At 36.2% G+C, this 21,363-nt stretch overlaps 1 protein-coding gene across 4 annotated transcripts in view; it reads right to left on the reverse strand.

Moving 5' to 3' along the window:
* SOS1 (SOS Ras/Rac guanine nucleotide exchange factor 1) overlaps nt 1–21,363 on the reverse strand; it is a 146,966-nt gene that overhangs the window by 15,795 nt on the left and 109,808 nt on the right. For all 4 annotated transcript variants that reach the window (XM_007970873.3, XM_007970871.3, XM_073022931.1 and 1 more), the window contains exons 11-18: nt 17,569–17,650; nt 16,683–16,805; nt 16,276–16,379; nt 14,933–15,155; nt 13,371–13,490; nt 9,885–10,047; nt 9,261–9,378; nt 163–335 (exon numbers count right to left, since the gene is read on the reverse strand). In XM_007970873.3, the coding sequence (XP_007969064.2) occupies nt 163–335; nt 9,261–9,378; nt 9,885–10,047; nt 13,371–13,490; nt 14,933–15,155; nt 16,276–16,379; nt 16,683–16,805; nt 17,569–17,650 (1,106 nt within the window). The remainder of the gene's footprint in view (nt 1–162; nt 336–9,260; nt 9,379–9,884; nt 10,048–13,370; nt 13,491–14,932; nt 15,156–16,275; nt 16,380–16,682; nt 16,806–17,568; nt 17,651–21,363) is intronic.

Here is a 21,363-nt window from a genome sequence, read left to right on the forward strand (position 1 = left end):
AGTTTGAAATTCATGGAAAGTTAAGAAAACATTTAATACAAGTAAATTTGAATTATTTCTTTTAAGGTTTAGTTTACTTTTTCTCCCCTATAAAATAAACCTGCCTTTTATTAGGTAGTTTATAAACTTAATCAGAAGTATGAATCCTTAAATTCAACTTACTTTGATATCTGATTCTACTCGTAAACAGTAAGGCTGATTTTGGTACTGCTGGATCTCTCCTGTTATTTCTGCTACTTTCCTCCTTTTGCTAAAGTTTATAAGCTCTTTTCCATGTCTTTTTAGGACCTCAGGGTTGCCTTCTTCTGTTTTCAAGATATTAGTGAGATAAATTCCTAGAAGATATAAAGGAATGATTTCAAGGATAAAGAAGGAAAATGCAAGTTTTTTTTCCTGTTTCATTAATTGTGGGTATTACACTGTACCATCTCAATTGCCATAACAAAAGAACCAAGGCTCAGATTTCCATGATATGAAAAACAGCAGCTTAAGAGAAAGTATCTGTGAAAGACTTAAATTTTATAAACATCCAAGAAAAAGGGAGGGAGGCCAAGTTTAATAAAATTAATAGATTTGTTAGGAAGAATAATCAATCTGACATACCCCCTCCAAACCATTGTTATTTGCTATAAATCAGTTTTATTAAAGGAACTTTAAGAATAACTTCGTCACTAATGACATATAATTTTTGGCAAACAGGAAAAATACTAAATTCAGAGGATCATAGCTTCTGCTTAGTCAGCTCTGACGGCCCCACAAGAGGTTGTTATGATTTGCAATTGAGAAGTAGTACTATTTGGATAGGCTTATTCATGGAAATGTGGAAGGTTTTGCAAGCCTGTCAAATGCAGGACTGCATACAATTTATATAAATTCTGGTCTTTAGTAGTTTCTAGACTTAGTGGCAACCTGGTAATTGATTTCCTGTTTCCCCATCACTACAGTTGTACACTGGACGAGGAGGAGAATGAACAAAATAATAGGCACTTTCTCTTCTAGCATAAAGGCTCTGGAACCAGTTCTGCTGCTTTCTTTGTGTGTGATCTTATTAGTACTTTTTTATATTTTATATTTTTTATTTTTTGAGATGGAGTCTCACTCTGTCTCCCAGGCTAGAGTGCAATGGCACGATCTTGGTTCACTGCAATCTCCGCTTCCTGGTTTCAAGTGATTCTCCTGTCTCAGCCTCCCGAGTAGCTGGGATTATAGGCATGTGCCAGCACACCCAGCTAATTTTTGTATTTTTAGTAGAGATGGGGTTTCACCATGTTGGCCAGGCTGGTCTCACACTCCTGACCTCAGGTGATCCACCCACCTTGGCCTTCCAAAGTGCTGGGATTATAGGCGTGAGTCACCGCGACCAGCCTGTGTGTGTGATCTTGTGCAAATTGCTTAATTAGTCTCTCTGTGCCTGTTTTTCTCATCTGTAAAGTGAGGACGGGAGGGCTGCTGTGAGAAACAAATGAGTGAATATATGTATGAGCTTAGAATAGAGCCTGACAAAAGTTAAGTATTAATTAGCCATGGTTGTGATTGTTGATGCTGTTGTTGCATCTTGCCCTAATATTACGCTTCTACCTTTTCCCCTAAAGTACTGATTATGATGCTTTGGGGAGAAAAAAGGGGTGTGAATATCTGAGTTCGTTCACTCCCCACACATGTAGGGATTCTCTGCTGTAAGCCGAGTCCTGCATTAGGTACTGCAGGTACAAAGATGAGGAAGACCTCCAGCAGTCCAGTGCTTAAGGAGTTCCTGACCTCAGGGATCCAGAGCTTTGAACTGTTGGCTACTACAGTATAATTTGCTAAGTGCTACATACTAGGAGGTACTATATTAGTAGTAATGCATAAGATGCTATGAGAGCAAAAAGGAGGCATTCTGTCTTGAGCTGGGAGAATTAGAAAAAGCAACACAGATGAGATAATGCTTAGAATAAATCTCAAAAAATGAGAAGTGTAATGAGTAGAATAAGATAGAAGAGCAGTCTAAGCAAAGCAGCAATGTGTATAAAGGCACTGATTCATGATGAAGCTTGCTTGAAAGACATATATAGAGATAATTTGCTCTTTAGTATGGCTAGACCATAGGGGTTTGGTGTGTGGGGTAGAGAAAGAGTGGCAGGGTATGAGGATAGACATAGGCAAGGGCTGGGTTTGTACTTCGAAATGCTTTTGTGGTAGAGGCATACCACAGAAATCTTTGGCCATATCCTTGGAAAGATAAAAGGATCCAAATCAATATTGAACAGATCAGCAATAATGAAATCTAACTGACATCAATGCCTGTTTGGTTTTTAAAAGGATCCAGTTATTAAGTGCGTTAGTTACTTGGTTATTTCTCAGCACCTAGGCTATGCGTGATGATACATTCATAAGACAAAGTGACTGTATGTTCTAGTAAGCACAGGCTTTTTTATTTTCACATCTGCCTGTCATTTGGCTTTTACTTTCAGCCATTTGTACTCTCCTCTACACAAGTTGCATGATCCACTCAGCTCAGTGTTCAGTCTGACAAACATGTCCATAAGAATATGCATTTCAATGGCAGCCCAAATCAACCTTGGTCACAAACTGATGGCCCATCTGTGAAGAGTTTTAGGTATTAGCACTTGGACTGGGTCATGAAGTGCCTTTTGTTAAATAGCTTAACTTTTATCTAGGAGATAATTAGGGAATTATAAGGATCTTTGTTTGCATTCTAGAAGGATTACTATAGTTGTACTATGAAGCCAGATGGGTTGGAAGGAGTTAAGAGCAGTTAGTAGGCTAACAATAGTCCTGGTGAGATGATGAGGGCTGCCCTAGTATCTATGGGGATAACTGGGAGTGGATAAATATTTAAGAGGTAGACGCCCCAAGAACTGATTAACTGGTTTGGGGAGGAAACGGGGGCAATGGGAATGAAGACTCACCGCTTTGTTCTTGAAAGCACACTTGAATGAAGTTGTGAAAATGCTTATAAGTAGCGCTTCGGTACAGTTCGGGATGAAATTTGGAAATTATTTTATGCCTAACTGATGGCTAGCTAAAAGAACAAATGATCACAGCAGTGGTGTCCCAACTTTGATCTTACGCTGCATCAGTAAAAAATATTTAAGCACATATCCTAGCTTTCTCCTTATATACACATAGTTTAATAAAAACATAGCATATATGTATGTATGTATAGCATAAACCTGAGAATTATATACTAGTAAAGCTCAGTGTTTTTTTTATGTTTTAAAAAATACATAAATAGAAAGTCTAGTTATTCCTGTACTTCAATACATCATTTAACATACCCTACCTCTGGAGGCAGCTCTTCTAGGGAAAAGGGAAAACAGAGCATTATGACAAAGAAGAAGGCTGACGTTTCACCTTTTTGCTGTTGTCTTTCCCATCCTTCCCAGGACAAAGCTGCTAAGGATTCTAGGCTTCTATAGTATTTGTCCACACTTCAATCTACACTTTTCTGCAATACAGTGTTATACTTACTACACAGTGCTGTGACTTACTTCTGTGCTCTTTCAAGGGAGCAGAAACTATGGAACTGTATCTTATTTGTCTATGCTTAGCATGTAGCCCTGGGCATAACACATAGGGGCATTCAACAAATGTTTTTGACTGAATGAAGAAGTATATTATTTCAAAATAGAAGAGAGGCATTTAATAGATAGGCCAGGATATGAGAATCAATTCTAAACTAGCTGGAAAGCAAGAATGGAGACAAAGCAAATTTACACATAACAGAAGGAGGACACAAGATCAGAGTTGTGTAAAAGCAAAGGGCAAAGTCAATGCTAAAGGCTTGGATGTTTGATGACAAACCTGATTAAGGTACATCCTTTTACCTTAGAAAAAATTCTATTTTTGAGACAGAGTCTCGCCTCATCACCCAGGCTGGAGTACAGTGGTGTGATCTCGGCTCACTGCAACCTCTGCCTCCTGGGTTCAAGCAATTCTTCTGCCTCTGCCTCCTGAGTAGCTGGGACTACAGGAATTGTACCCCATGCCTGGCTAACTTTTGTATTTTTAGTAGAGATGGGGTTTTGCCATGTTGGCCAGACTGGTCTCGAACTCCTGGCCCCAAGCAATTCACTCACCTCAACCTCTCAAAGTGCTGGGATTACAGGCGTGAGCCACTGCGCCCAGCTGAAAAAATTCATTTCTTAGCCCACCTATCCATTCTACCTATCAGAATATTTTAGTTTATGGAGAAAAACTGTGTTATAGACCTGAGACATCTGGCAGAGTGTTGGAAGGAGTAACTGCCCTACTTTTTTATTCTGTAAATGGTGGTAGTGCCAGCAAAAGATGGGAATAATGCTGGTAAAATAATAGAGGAAGTATCAGGTACTATCTCTGACCCTCCCCCAAAGAAGGGGTTTGAAAACCAGTATCCAGAATTTAGGAAAAGAATCTGGAAGGAGTTTCTATAAACTACCATATAGACAGGATGGAATTCAGAAGCAGCAATAACATCTGGCTTTACCCACTGGGTCAGAACTGTACAAAAGGCTGTCTAACTCCAGAGACTGATAACTTTTAACTTAAGAATAGCAAAGACAGGGCACCAAAACTGACCAGGGTCAGTTGTAGATAAACTACCTTAAAGGAGCAGAAGCTCAGTAACTAGGAAGATGAACAAGAAGAAAGAGGTACAAAGGCTGGCAGATAGCTGTGCCTATTAAACTTTGTGTGCCTATCAAACTACCTACATGTTTGTATTCACTCAAGAAATCACACAGCTCACCTTAAAACACCTTATGAACTCATACTCTAAAGTAGGTCTGAAACTTCCTTCATTCATTTAAAAACATGTTATGGCCGGGTGCGGTGGCTCACACCTGTAATCCCAGCACTTTGGGAGGCTGAGGCGGGTGGATCACCTGAGGTCAGGAGTTTGAGACCAGCCTGGCCAGCCTGACCAACATGGTGAAACCTCATCTCTAGTAAAAATACAAAAATTAACCGGCTGTAGTGGTGGGCGTGGTGGTGGGTGCCTGTAATCCCAGCTACTTGGAAGGCTGAGGCAGGAGAATCGCTTGAACCCGGGAGGCAGAGGTGGCAGTGAGCCGAGATCGCACCACTGCACTCCAGCCTGGGCAATAAAAGCGAGAATCTGTCTCAAAAAAAAAAAGAGAGAACATGTTATGAAGATCCGTTAAGTTTATAAAGATCTTAGAGAAGACTTTGGACAGTTTCAGCTTGTATGAATAAATACCCGCAATTAGGATGACAGAGGAGCAGGGGCCAAATAGTGAGTCAGTGAATGGGTCCTGGGGTTTCTTTTCATGTCTGTGTACCAGAGACCACATGACATCATGAGTAGCATGACTATAGGCTAGGTGAGCATAGTGACTGTGTATTTTTCACTTTTCTAAGCACCTGACGTAGTCCTGGTACTTAGTAGGTATTCAAGAAATATACGTTGACAGATTGAATAATATAACGTCAGATATATCCAGAGCCTTTCCAGTTCCCCTTGAATGAACTGGTAACATAGTCAACATATTTAAGCAAAAACATAAATTCTTTAACATTTTACCCGGAAGATAAAAATCTATGAACTCCATATTTTTATCAAGAATGTAGAGGGTCAGGCTGGGCATGGTAGCTCACACCTGTAATCCTAGAACTTTGGGAGGCCAAGGCGGGTGGATCTCTTGAGCTCAGGAGTTCGAGACCAGCCTGGGCAACCTGGTGAAACCCTGTGTCTACAAAAAATAAAAAAATTAGCCAGGCATAGTGGTTTGTGCCTGTAGTTCCTCCCACTTGGGGGACTGAGGCGGGACGACTGCTTGAGCCCATGAGCTGGAGGATGCAGTGAGCCAAGATGGTGCCACTGTACTCTCCAGCCTGGGTGATAGAGTGAGACCCTGTCTTAAAAAAGAAAAAAAAAAAAAAAAAAAAAAAAAAAAAAGAAGAGGTAGGGGAAAAGTCCTCAGGAAAACTAGGAATTAATAATGATTTTTTTTAAACCTCATAAAAGCAGCAGATAGAGACCTTATCTTTTTGAAGAAAAAAGTAAATTAAAGCAAATAAGTAAAAACAGAAATGAGAAAGATATATTATAAATAGAAGTAATTAAAAAAACATGTTTGTAGATATAAATTGAAGGCTAGTATTTTTAAAATAATGAAATGAAGCAATTCTGTAGCAAGAATGATGCTTTCTTAAAAGGATAAAAACCATCTAATAGAGCAAGTAGTAAAATTATACTTCATCCCTGCTAAAACTGAGTTTAAAACAAGCTGCTTATTTCTGCCATTATTTTTAAAGCTTTGTTTGGGAAGTTAATGACCAGTTATGTAAGACATAACACAGAAATCAGGTCAAAGGAAGAGATACTGAATTATATTTTGTAAACATGATTAAATATTTAGAAAACCCAAGGAAATTAAAAATTCTTGGAGTTAAAGGTAACTGAATGAATACCATTCAAACCAAAAATACCCAGGAAAAATAATAAGGGGAAATGCTAAATATAATAAATGGTCTTTAGAAATTAATTGATAGATTGTTTCAGTTACATTTGGGGTCATCTCCTCCCACCCAAACTTATGAAGTTCATTTGGAAAAATAGGCAAAATTGGCCAAAAAAAAAAAAAAAGGAGTGAAGAAACCCTGAAGAACCAACTCTTTATCATCTGTGAAAACACTATATAAAGCAGGGTTTCTCTGTTTCAGCACCACTGACTTCTTGGACTGGATACTTATGGGCTGTAGGGAAGTGTCCTGTGCATTGCAGTATGTTAGCAATATCTCTATCCTCTACCCACTAGATGCCTGTAGCACCATCCCAATAAGGACAATTAAAAAAAATTATCTCCAGACATTGCTAAATGCTCCCTAGGGGGGCAAAAACTGCCCCCTGCTGAGAATCACTGATTATAAAGTGACAGTCCTTAAAACTGTGGCAGGGGGATAGGAAGTCAGTGAGATACAATACATATTAAAGAAAGAGGTCCCTGGCTGGGTGCGGTGGCTCAAGCCTGTAATCCCAGCACTTTGGGAGGCCGAGGCGGGCGGATCATGAGGTCAGGAGACCAAGACCATCCTGACTAACACGGTGAAACCCTGTCTCTACTAAAAATACAAAACGAAATTACCTGGGCGTGGTGGCAGGCGCCTGCAGTCCCAGCTACTCAGAGGCTGAGGCAGGAGAATGGCGTGAACCCGGGAGGTGGAGCTTGCAGTGAGCCAAGATGGCAGCTACTGCACTCCAACCTGGGTGACAAAGCGAGACTCTGTCTCAAAAAACAACAACAAAAAAGGAAGGAGGTCCCATGTGTAAACAGGGAAAAAGAAGAATCATTCAATAAACCTGGATTAACAAATAAATAATTTGGGTGGGGAAATAAATTTGAGTATTTCATAAGATATCAAAGATACTTCAGTTTGATATTAGAATTAAATATAATTTTGAAAGTCATAAAAAAGCTAGAGGAAAATATGATTATTAAATTACTAGATTATATGAACTTTCTAAGGTTAGAAACAATAGAAACCAGAATGAGAAAGGACAGATGGTAGAATTTAAAACTAATACACGTCAATGAATAAAAAGTACAAGGCAGACTGTTTGCAGGAGATACAAAAAAGGACATGGACAAGAGGCAATGCAAATATTGAAGAAATGTTTGAAAAAAAATCTCCACAGTCATCAAAGAATGGAAATTATTGCAACAAATAGCTTAGTAGTTGTAATAACAGAAATGAAAAAAAAAAAAAAGTACCATCCAAAATTGGAAACCATGGGATGAAATTTCCTTTGTCATACACTTGATGGCGGCATAAATGTCATACACTTCTCATGGCAGCCTTTCAGAAAGCAACTTAAAAATACATATCAACAGTTTAAAGATGGACACCTTTTAACCTATGTATAGTAGTCCCTCCCCTATCCAAAGGTGATAAGATCCCCAGTGGATACCTGAAACTATTACTAAACCCTATACATGCATACACATACTACATACATACCTATGAGCTTAATTTATAAATTAGGCACAGTAAGATTAAAAATAGCTAATAATAAAATGGAACAATTATAACAATCTATTGTAATAAAAGTTACATGAATGTGGTCTTCAAAATATCTCATGTTTTTAGACCACAGTTGACCTAGATAACTGAAACTGTGGAAAGTGAAACCATGGAGATGGGAGCACTACTGTAATTCCTCCTCTGGTTATCTATCTTAAGAAGATATTTTCAAATACAGAAAAATAGTATAAATGAAAATCTGAATCAGAAAATTATTTCGAAAGCAAAAAAGCTGGAAACAATGTGTCCAACCACAGGGTAATGGTTAAACAAATTGTCCAATTTTATGGAATATTATGCAGCCATTATAAATAATTAAGATTATTTAATAAAATACAAAAAAATAAGATATGGTATGTGAATAACCTTAATATGCACATGATACAATTACAATTATATACCATGTGCACAGCAAAAAGATTAGAAGTAAATACAAAAATGGTTGCTATAAAGGCTAAACAATAAAATATGGGAAAAGATATTAAAAGTATCAGGACATAACATTGTTACATGCAGTGGAATTTGAAACTATATAAAAAAAATAGATATAGATGAGGAAAAGGCTAGAAGAAACTATAGCACATACTAAAGAGACTAGAGAAAGACCATAATTTCTATAAGCATTCAAAAGAAGGAACATCAGGGCATATATATACTCAGGCAGAAAAAAGACAAGTAGGAAAGAGATATTGAATACATGAAAATACAGGAAATAAAGAATGGAAAAAGATAGAGGAACCTACAGAAAGGGGGATTCAGGTGGTAGATTCAGTCCTAAAAAGGAAGGAAAAGGTACTTCCTTCCTCTGATGCAGAAGGGGAAAAATAAGAGAGGATGAAGAGAATTAAAATTCTGATGTGCCAGAGGTGTGGGCCCAAAGACACAGCAGGCACACTATGATTTTTAGCCATGTGAAACTGTTTACAAAAATGGTTATAAATATGCCTCTGCTGTATTCAGTTTATTAAAATTCAATTAAAAAGGCTTTTATAAATATAAAAACACCAGTATTATATAATATCTAATGGCTGCCTAAGATGAAAATAGAAAATGAAATGTATATTAGACTTGACCTTAAGTCTTAATGAGAAAAATTCTAAAGGGTTTCAGGTGCTAAATATTGGTCAGACAAGTATTTTCTGCTGGCATATTACACGTGTAATTATTCAGTCATTTAATGAAATAAGTGTTTTATCCAGAAATGCAATAAAAATTCAGAAAGAAATACTTACCAAAGAAAGGCACACATGGTGGATTAATAGACCTGAGTTTTGCCAAATATTTCTTATAGTGATCTTCACTCAATTCATGAGCTTCTTCTAAAATTTTCTTCTGGCGACTTGGTATTTGCTATAAGGAAAAAAAAAAAAATAGGAGGCATAAGTTTAAAAAAGGAATCAAAGGTCTTGTCAAAAAAAAAAAAAACTAGGCTAACAGGCCCAAATACAACAGTATCAATTCGATTTTATGACTGTAACACTGCTTTAAATAAATTATCTTCATAGACCTCAGTATAAACTTAAAGTGTGTGTGTGTGTGTGTGTGAGAGAGAGAGATCTAGTTTATCATGTCATTCCTTACACAATTATGTGAACATTTAATTTACATTATCTTACAAATTAAGTGCCAAAAGTTTTTTCTTCTTCTACCTTAGGCTGGGACCTGTGAATACATTTTAATAGGAATGTTTAATTTTTAAAAAGCAACCAATTCATTACAAAACTTAGATAATTCAGTCTTTTAATCTCCTGAAAAGACAAATGAGACATTTAAAAATTAAAGATAATAATTGTTAAAAATCTAATGTTTATAATAGGGAATGAAAGTTCATTTTAAAAACACATGTAGAAACCTACCTCAAATGTGTGGTCTAGTCTGTAAACAGGTGAGGAATTCATAGCACTGACAACCTCAAGGACACCATTAAAGTTGTTCAACTCTTGAAAGACTTGTAGAATCTCAATTATTCGACTCACCACAGCTACTCTTTCTTCTAAATTTTCAGTTTCTACAATACATCTGGGAATTAAAAAAAAAAAAAGTGAACTAAAGATTCTAGAGTTTTTCCAATAAAGTTATAAAGAATTTAGTAAATAAAATAATGTAGAGAGTCGGGGCAGGTGGCTATAGTATAACTACTATAGAGAAGACACATTCGGGGTGACTGATAGAAGGAAGGCAGTGCCTCCAGTGAGGCATACTGCTCTTTTCTGTTTTCTAGACTGGTACAGTCAAACAATCATTTTCCTACTGTATTTGGTGCATCCTCTATTAGCATTAGAATTAACTGGTGAGGCTACTATCTTGTGGTATGTATGTAAGTCTTTGTGAGGTCTTTGTGATATGGGTGTATTCTAGTAGAATTCAAGAATGAGTGATTAATGCTCAATTTCTTTCTTTCATATATAATTGGCTGCATACATTTCTAGGAACAGCGCTGTTCCTATGTTTCCTACATTTCTAGGAACAGCATTAAATGTAATGGCAAAAGCCACAATTACTTTTGCACCAACCTAATATATAATTGCATTGAGATTCTGGACTTGTGGTATGATAGTATGAGTTTCACTGAGTGAAACTGGTAAAAATTATTAAAACACACAAACACACACATGCACATGTACACACACACATTTAAAGTCTCTAGTAATGGCCCTGAGAGCAAACAGCAAAAGAAACATCTATTCACGAAAATCTACAAAAATTTGGTAAGAGAGGGAAGAGAGTCTGGTATTTGAACCAAGACTGGTCCCTCCCTCCTTTCTCCCAGCTCAGTGAGGGTGGACTGAGCATCTACTCCAGATTCCTGCAGTCAAGAACACCTAGCTCCCAGTGAGGTGCAGGAGCAGGACTTTAGTTTTCTCATCCTGTCCCTGCTGCCTGTTGCTGAGGCCAAGTCCCAGTTGAGTGCAGCTGAAACGTGGGAAGACCCTTCCTTGCCCAACTTCCACTTATGGAATGGAGACTCTACCTTGGGTATGATATTTTGAGAATACTGAGAAAAGAGCCCTTTCTCTGGTTCCTGAAGGCGTAGTTCCATGCCAGAAGAGGCAGGTAAGGAGACCTCAGGCTACAGTACCATCGTCTGCCACTCTACCTGCTCAACCAAGCTCCTAGGGCAGAAGTGTCACTCAGAGAAAAGCTTGCCATTATCCCGAGCCTCAGAGCCCTGTTTCAAACAGATAGCTCCTAATCTTGTCATTTGCAACAAAGTATAAAGTAGTTTAAATTTAATGGTGCCCTTAAGAACAGAGGAAATTGTGGTGAAAGGCAATGGGGAAGGGATTTGTGGATCTAATGAAGATACACCCTAGACTGTAGGCAGAGTAGTTTGCAGGGGAGAACTAGGAAATAAGACAACTGAGAGAAGCCCTCCTGGGGTCAGAACAAGTATGAAACAGAAATCTCAGAAAACCATTCCTTCAAAGGAGCCACAATCTGATTGCATTATTTTGTATAGCATTTATGCCACCAGGAAATTGTTGAAAACATCAGAGCAATCAGCTGGCAAATTGTGGAGTTTCATAGCTGGGTGTGTGTGGTCAGGGAAGGAGTGGATGGGTCTTTCCGGTACCACTGCCACGCAGTAAGAATCCCTGGAAAGGGGGTTGGGGAATGAGGAGCAGCACTCAGAGTTGCTACAATATATTATCTGAAATGTCAGGTTTCCAACAAAAACAGATGAGGTATGCAAAGAAATAGAAACGTATGACTTACAGTGGGCTGCAGGTGGGGGAGGGGGGGAAGGACAGCAGGGCGGGGGAAGGAACAGAAACTGCCTGTGAGAGCAACCAAATGTCAGATTTAACAACAATAACAAAAAAGATTTCTAAGTAGCCATTATGAATATGGTTACAGAATTAAAGGAAAGCATGAAAAAGAAGGAAAGGAAGGTATTGATGACAATGCGCATCAAAGAGAGGATATCATTAAAGAGACAGAAACTATAAAAAGGAACCAAATGGAAATTCTGGAATTAAAAAGTATAATAACTGAAATAAAAAACTTACTGGAAAAGCTCAATAGTGTATTTGAACTGAAAAAAAGTATTAACTTGAAGATAGAGGTATTGTTCAAAAATGAAGGTAAAATAAAGATTTTCCCAGATAAACAAAAACTGAGAGAATCTGTTGCTAGCCGACCCTCCAGAAGAAATACTAAAGGAAATTCTTCAGGCTGAAAAGCAAGTGATCCCAGATGGTAATTCGAATCCACACAAAGATCACCAGTAAAGGTAACTGTGTAATTATTAAAGACATTTTGTAAATGCGTATTTTTTTCTCATTTCTTCTCATAACTGACTTAATATAAACACATTGTTGAGTTTATAACATAGAAATGTAATATATGTGTAATATGTTGCCAATAATACACAAAGGAGGTGGGTGAGAGCAAAGCTTTAATGGTCTAAGAGTATGATGACAAATGGTAAAGTAATAACTGTAGCAATGTATTGTTTGATTTGCATCATTAATAAGATGTAATATGTATAACTACCACAAAAAAGGGAGAAAGGGAATAGAGCTACATAGGAGTAATATTTCTATATAACACTGGTATGAAGCTACTGTAAGTCTGAAGCTGATTCTGACAAGATGTGTGTGGTAAACTCTAAGGCAACCAGGCAACCATTAAAAGAACCTCAAAAAAAGTTAATGAAAATAATTAGTGAAACTAAAATGCTACATTAGAAAAACATTCAACGTTTTCTAATGAAAAATATTGTCATTTTCATTCAGTGAAAAAAATTACTAAATAAAGGAGAAACAGAGGAAAAAGACATGAGACATATAGAAATAAAATTGCATTGGTCAGGAACAATGGCTCATGCCTGTAATCTCAGCACTTTGGGAGGCCAAGATGGGTGGATCACTTGAGGTCAGGAGTTCAAGACCAGCCTGGCCAACATGGTGAAACCCCATCTCTACTAAAAATACAAAAATTAGCTGGGTGTGGTGGTACACGTCTGTAGTTCCAGCTACTCAGGAGGCTGAGGCCTGAGAATTGCTTGAACCCAGAAAGCAGAGGTTTCAGTGAGCTGAGATCATGTACTGCACTCTAGCCTGGGCAACAGAGCCAGACTCAGTCTCAAAAAAAAAAAGAAAAATTAGGTGAGTGTAATATCACACACACTTGTAATCCTGGCTACTCTGGAGGCTGAGGTGGGAGGATCGCTTGAGCCTGGGAGGTGGAGGTTTCAGTGGGCCGATGTTGTGCCACTTCACTCCAGCCTATGTGACAAAGCAAAACTCCCTCTCAAAAACAAAAACAAAAACAAAATTGCATTGAAATTCATAATATGGCTGACAGCTATAAAATGTAAGAATGCTAGGAATACTTACTTCTCAAACCACAGAGTGAGGTTGGTGGTATGTCGAATCATTTTCAGAAGATTAGGAGAGTTAATTTCTTTGTCTTCTTTTGTCCACACACTTCCAACTAATTCTGATGGCTGTACAGCTCTAAAATCATCAATACATAATTCTACATGACACTTTTTCCTCTAATATAGACACTGTTTTATTAAGTAAAGGAGATAGATTAAAAACTAAACTCTCATATGGACTTTCCTCTTACACCAACAGAAAGGTTTGTGAAAACAAGGTATAACAAAAAAGTATAATTATGCATATTTCCTTATGGATTTTTTAAAACTTTTTTTTTTTTTTTTTTTTTTTTTGAGATGGAGTTCCACTCTTGTTGTCCAGGATGGAGTGCAATGGCACAATCTTGGCTCACTGCAACCTCCACCTCCCGGGTTCAAGTGACTCTCCTGCCTGAGCCTCTCGGGTAGCTGGGATTACAGGCGCCCGTCACTAAGCCTGGCTAATTTTTTGTATTTTTAGTAGACAAAAGGTTTCACCATGTTGGCCAGGCTGGTCTCGAACTCCTGACCTTGGGTGATCCACCTGCCTTGGCCTCCCAAAGTGCTGGGATTACAAGAGTGAGCCACAACGCCCGGCCTTTAAAAACTGTTTTTAAAAACTATTTTTATGGAAATATCTGTGTACTTTTAGTGTTGCTTTATAGTAGCATTTTGCTTTGGGCAAGGTTGAGACTCCTCCATAATATCTTTTCCAGCATTTATAAACATTATTAATAAATTAGGGTGACAAAGTAGACATTTAAGTAATGATATCTGTTATAAATCAGTTCAAAGAGGGTATAGTAATCAATGCAATTCCTACATCTTTTTTTTTTTTGGTCTAAAGGAGGAGAGGAAAAAACCTACCGCAAAAGGGTCCTAGGAAATAAACAAAATAGATTCTAAAACTGTAATTTTCAGAAATGTGATTTTTAGTGGGAGATCTATAAATTTAGCTCATTTTCTCATTTAGCTATTAAAAAATGAATAATTTAGTTTAAGATTCTAAATAGTCCCCATTTAAAATCAGAAGGACATTTTTGAGATAATTATATCAATGTAGTATGATAAACTAAAAAAGACTATAATGGCTATAAGTTCACAATAAAGCAGTAGCCAACATTTATTGAGCCCTTACTTTGTGCTAGGTAATGTACATATATTGACTTTCAAACCTCAAAACAGTCCCAGGAGTACGTACTATCAGTAGCCCCATTTTACTCTTGAGGAAAATAAGGGGCAGAAGGATAAAGTTACACAAGGAGGTTAAAGTTGCCCAGGGTCAGCAATTAGTAAAGCCAGGATTTGAACCTAGCCTTACCAACTAGGGGTGACCACAGAAAGACAGAAGGTGTAAATTCAGCTGGAGGGACCAAGGGAGTGAAAGAACAGGAAGTGCCTGCCTGGCCTCATTACTAGACACTTCATGTATGATTTCAGTTAAGTCTTAGGACAACCCTGTAAGGCAGAAATCAGTATTTCATTTTAAAAATTCACTCTTTTGAAATGATTTTTCAGCTTGAATGTTAAAGTACATACCGGTATAGATCTGATTCAAGTAAAGTGAGTTGTCGAGCAATTTCTATTGGGTGTAAGGTGAGCAGGTCGAAAGTCTCTATGTGCCCAGGTCTGCTTATATGCCACTCAACTGTGGGAGGTGAACTCTGAAATGTAATATTATGACCTGGTCCATTGTCTCTTGCAATTTTTTTCCTTTGGATTATTTTAGTGATGGATTCAACCCATTTTTTCATTGCTTTACCTGCAATACATTATATTTTAAATAACATTTAAATATTCTTTATTTAATATTTTTTAAATGGTTTAAAATCACACAGATGATACCTGAACGTATCTTTGCTATAATGATACGTTTCAAATGATCAAAATGAAAAATACAAGTTCCCTTTTTCCATTTCCCGGCCCCCATCCTAATCTTATTCTTCTCCACATGGGTAACCACTGTTAGTAGCCTGGCACGCATTCTTCCAGATCCTTTCCAAATAAAATTAGAAAGTACTTAATTTGTAGAGATTGTCCACCTCATTGTTCTGATCTTCAGTTTAATGTATTATTTTATAATCCTCCAAAAGGTATATCTTATGTAAATCACAAGATTTATAGGGATAGATTATACACACTATTAATCTAATTCACATTGCATTTTATAAACCAATAAATATCAGTGCCAGAGGACTGATTCCTTCATTTTTAGTGTGAGTTTTGATGTGGCTCTGTTTTGTATTGTACATTTAAAGTACTATTATTTAACTATTTTCTGATTATCATTTAGAGCATACAAAGGAAATAAAAATAAGTTTGTCTAAGACATCCTTAGAGCTATACACTCACATAATCTTTAAAACTAGAAGGAAAACCTTGGAGATCAACAAACCTAGCTCCTCATGTTATTGATAAGAAAACTGAGGTCTAAAGAATCTAAATGATTTTGCCCAAAGTCACATATCTGATCAGTGGTAGTGTTAGACACAAACTCTCAATTTAATCCACTCTGCTTCCTCTCTGATTCTCTCTGTTCACCTGTGGCCCACTCGACCTCCATCAGTGGTGTTATAATGGCACAATGTAATTCCCAAACGTCCTCATACTTTGGGATATGTATGAAGACTTGGCTTAACCAACTCTTAAAATAATCAGTAAGTTGATTCAGTAAATGAAAATACATTGGATCAACAGGGTGACTGTTTAGCAATTTGCAGGTCTAAATGTTGTTTGATGAAAATTTTTAACTTTTTCAAATGTTTATGCTGGTACTATTATAAACATCTCGTATTACTGAACCACAATAACATCAATTGATAGTCACCGTGTTGGTACTTTTATTACATATAAAACTAAGCACCTAAAAAAAAAAAACATACCTCTTACTGTTCCAATAAATTCTTCCATTCGTTGCAAAAGATATGCATCTCTTTCAAAATCATAGAAGTGGTGCTCTACCCAGTGCCGACATACATTTAATACTCTACAGCATTAACACAGAATTGAATTACATGGGAATTAAACATAAATGTTTATCACAATGCATGGTACAATACAAATGAAAACACAGTAACTCTTACCAAATTATTCTTATCAGGGTGCCTAACACTTCCAAAATTCTACATTAAGACTTACACTATAATTTCTGATAACTGCTCTAATTAGTAAATTTAATTTATTAATTTTATTGTCACCCCGCTCCTTGTTTGGGAAAGGTCCTTATATACTTCAACACTAAAATGAAAGTTTGATAAAGACTTATTTACTTCATTTATTTAATGCTTACCGCAGTTGCACAGGCTGTATATATTCTTTTCTAAATCTTTTCAGTTCTGCACTCAAGGGTTGATCTCCATTCTCTATAGCTATGCGATCAGCTTCTGTTGGCTCAGGCTCTGGAATTTCAAACCTAACATAAAATAGAACAAATTAATGAAAATACTAATTATATCGAGTTATACAAATAGAAAACCACAAATGTTTTCACCTGTCAGCAAAATCAAGAGAATACTGTAAAAAATTACTAAAAATATGCATGTCAGTGTAAATAAGTGAGACTTCTATAATATTAAAGGTTAATAAAATTATTTTTAAAATTTTAAAAGAAATTAGTACTTGCCAATATAGATAAAACTAACTACAAACAAAAGAATACATGCAAATTCTAAAAATAAATGTGACTATAAAGTTATGGGACTGATATTCATTTTTGGTCTGTGGAATTACTCTAAATCAGGTAACATAATCACTGTTAAGGGTAATCCCAGAAAAACTGACTACTCTTTGTTTGGGTACATGAAATATTTTCCTTCCATCACAGTATTTGTTCATTGACAAGCTCCATTTTACTCGACATGAAGTATGTTTGAAAACTTACTTAGAACATCTAACTCATCAAAATTTGAATTTCTCGACTCTAAATTATAAATTTTATATAGATCGTTCTGTAAATTTGAAATTTCAAATACCGAGTTTTCACAAACAAAAAATAATTTTTGTATTGAAATAATAAAAGCTAACAAAATAAATGTTCACTTAAGAGATTTTATTTATTGAAAAAGTGCTCGTGAAGTATATTTTAAAGCTCATCTAACATTTCTGAAAAACATAAGATCTTAGCTCAATCTCTTTTTTAACAAAAAATAATTTAAATATTTTTTAAATGGACAGACCTTTCTATTATAAGACTCAGTAGTTCTTGAGGTTTGCAAAAGGATCTGTATGTTGTAAGAAATGTCCGAACAAAATTGGGATCTAAGAAGAAAAAGGAAAAATATCTTATTAAACTCTCTGATTCAAAATGATTAAAACTATTATTTACATTTTCAAAATAGATCAAATAGTCAAGTTTAAAAGTTCCAAAATGTTTTGACAAACAGACTGGGCTTGGTAATGCACTGCTAGCTTAGTGCCTCCTAAATTAGTGGTGAAAACATTGATATTAAAACTTTACATCAACTTATTTCTTGCCCTCTGCACACTGACAAGATGATCTTAAACTCATCGGCCATAGGAATGAGCAAGAAAGAAAAGCAAAGGTAAAGCAGGGAACCAGGCTTCCCTCCCACCTGCTACCAGGATCTCAAAGCATCACCAGTTGGTTTATCTCCCTTATAAAGAGAAAGGCCACAGCAGTAACCCATTACTTTTCCTTTCATCAAGATTAGTTTATCTAGGATTACTTGTCTAGCTTTCTTTAAATCATGTTAACAGAGCATACAACTGGAAACTGGAATTTATAAAGTAGTAGCTTAAGTTAAATACAGTTTTTAAATTATTTGCTAAAAATCTCACAACTGCTTAAAGATGCTTACAAATACTTATAAGCTATTAAAACTATTAAATGTGATAGAATATGTTGGTTTGGTCCTATTCCAACCTTTAATTGCCTTTATTTCAAGTAGTCACACTGAGAGGTCAATCATAAATACAGGAGTCTCCAATCCCTTCCATGAAAGGACCTACTTTGCATTCACATCTCCATGAAGTAAAACAAGAAGCTGAGTGTGATCACTCCCACAGGCCTGGCCTACTCCCATCTCTCCTTAACAGTATTCTCCTAAGTTGTGGAGAAAGGCTGCTGTCACGAGCACAAGAGACTTGGGCTGTTGTCTTGTGCATAAAGAGGGGGAAAGACATCTCCCATAATGGGGGGGAAATCACTCACTTCTATAACTCAAATTTTATTAAGGCCCACATTTAATTGTAAATCTTTTTTTTTTTTTTTTTTTTAAAGGAGGGGAAAGTTCAGTAACTTGAGTCTTTTATTGGGAGCATTCTTTTCCTATTTGTATTAGGGACTGGTAAACTCCAATAGTAAATTCATAGAGGGTAGCAGATGCCTTTATTTCTGTTAGGCTACATAACATGGGTCAAAGTTTTATAAGAAGCACAATGTCTTTTATTAGCATAGGATTTAGCAAAAGCACAATGTATTTGTTTGGAAAATTTCTATTTAGGCTGATTCTCACTAAGAACCATCCTAGGTTTAGCCTTAAAATAAAATGTTTATAATAACTTTTTCCCCAAAAAGCAAATTCATGGATTTATCATAAAACAGAAATATACTTCCAATCTATTGATATATGTGGTCATCGAGATAATAACTGATTTAAATATCAGACAACCCTGAATTTAAAATAATACTATTTTAAGTTAAAGAAAGATTTACAGGATAAAAATACATTGGTTTTAAATGTCCCCTTCTTTGTTAGCTTTATGCCTTCTGAGGTTAGAGTGGGTTACTGATAAAAGTAATTTAAATACATATAATCCTTTAATAATTTCCTCTCTGTTGGTATTTTATTGTTTGTCTTCAGTTACAGAGTTCCTCAAAAGTTAAAGACTAATGTCTCATCCAGAAGAAAAGATATTAAAACAGAAGGCTGTACAAGATTTTAATACAGAGATTTTTATCGGTTTCATCACAATCTTCCCTTTCAAGAATCTTCTTCCTGTTCTGCAAATCTATTTGTAAGGTGAGGCTACTCAAAACAGCATGTTTAGGAAGCAAAAGCAGTGGCCACTAGAGAGATGCTGAGTTGTCACTGTTGGAGAGAGCCCACACCCGCAGTACAGAGTATTCCAAGCATCCTTGACCTGTGTTCCAAATTTAGGGTACCCTCTCCCTTTTTAAAGGAAAAGTTTATTTCAGTCTAAAAATCTAAAATCAACAGCCACATCCATATTTTCTCAAATGCCATGAAAATCAGGCTAAAAATTTGAGGGACATCAAGGGGAATTTTAAGTTGAAAAACAGAATAAAAGCAAGTTCTAAGTGACTTAAAGTATGTTTTAAGAAAACGGTGGCTATGTTTAAAGGCAAGCTATTTCTAAACAGACTTTTCATCTTCTTAAGCCAAAACTTCTGGCCATTTCAGCACTTTAGTAATTGATTATAATGCTGGGAAAGCCATGATGTGTCTCATTGCCACAGTCAAATGGGATCATACCAATTCTTGGTCTGTTATGTAACATTCTCAAAGAACTTTGACATAACTTATTTCCTATGATTTCTGTGAGGTAAGCAGGGCAGGAAGAGATGGAATTAGACTTATCTACGGTCATACTGTAGAGTGGCAGAGACGGACCCCGAACCTAGATCATGTGATTCCTGATTTAGTGCTCTTTTCTATCATATTGTTTAACCTTCCTGGATTAAAGAAACCCTGAAAGTTTCCACAGCTGTGAGATCTAAATATAAAGAATTAAACCATGAGTTATATAACCACTATAGAAATTTACATGAATGATTAATTCAGAATGTACCTGTACTGCTAATCTTGGTTAAAGGCACCAGAAAGTCACTGAAAAATTAGCAGTCTAATTGTGATTCTGTAACTCTTGATCAGCCTTCTTCTAGATTTTAGGAATTAACAGCTATACCTTCCTGTATACTGTACAGGGGTTCTGCAGCTGGCAGTGAAATAAACACTCCCAGAATCATGACTGTTGTATTAGGTTCTAGAGTTGTTTTTAGCTTGACTGGAATTGAGTAGTTTTGCCAAAAAGATAAAAGCAGCAGAAACTAAAAACAAACCAAGAAAATCTGGCAAAAATTTAAGTACTTTCAAAAAAGATCTTAAAGGCTGCATATAGTCCCAGGCTTGTATTAATTTATATTCTATTTTTAATCTAAAGCAATGAAAAATTGCTAATGAATGAAAAACATATTAAGAAGACAAAATACTTATATCTGAAATTTTACACAGAAAAGCATAAAAATTCCAGATGTTATTTTTATTTCTATTGCATCAGTTTCTCCATTTCAATGACTGTAACTAACCACTGGAGACCTTTATCTTACTGATGATGTAAAGAGCTAAGATAATATAAACAAACACCCATCAATAAGGACAGGTTATATAATTTTGAAAGAAAACAGAGTACCTAGTTCCATTGATTAGGCAATGGGAAAAGCTAAGTATATACTTATATACTTTTATACTGCCATTGTTAGTTGTGGAGCAGCAGTTATCTACCCATATTCTAAAACCATGTTGCAGAGAGAGATGAAAGGTAAACACATGAAAATACAAAAGCCAGTCTGGGTTTGGCTTTAAAACATAAGCAGGAACATATAATCATAGAAAAAAAATTAAAAACAGCCCATTTTTATATTTTCCTTTCTGTTTATCACTTGCTTGTGGAGATAATTCCACAAAGTTCTTTCTCAAACATGACCTCCTGATGGATTTCAATATGGTCAACAACCAAGACTTTTTCTACAGTTTTTCCCCTTCATCATTAGAGATAACATTACTCTGCTACTTGACTCTGAAATCCCTGTGCTAAGGTTTCCACCATGTTCACTAGTTGCTCTGCTTCCCCAAATCAAAAGCGCTAACTCTATATAAATACCTGCCACTCTACCATCACCAACCTGGTTTAGGTCCAGGTTATTTCAAACAGAAGCTGGAGTTATTTTTTTCTGCTGACCTTCTAGCTGTCTCCGTTTTCCTCACTAT

The sequence above is a fragment of the Chlorocebus sabaeus genome, chromosome 14 (assembly GCF_047675955.1).
Source record: "Chlorocebus sabaeus isolate Y175 chromosome 14, mChlSab1.0.hap1, whole genome shotgun sequence".
NCBI classification, from domain to species: domain Eukaryota; kingdom Metazoa; phylum Chordata; class Mammalia; order Primates; family Cercopithecidae; genus Chlorocebus; species Chlorocebus sabaeus.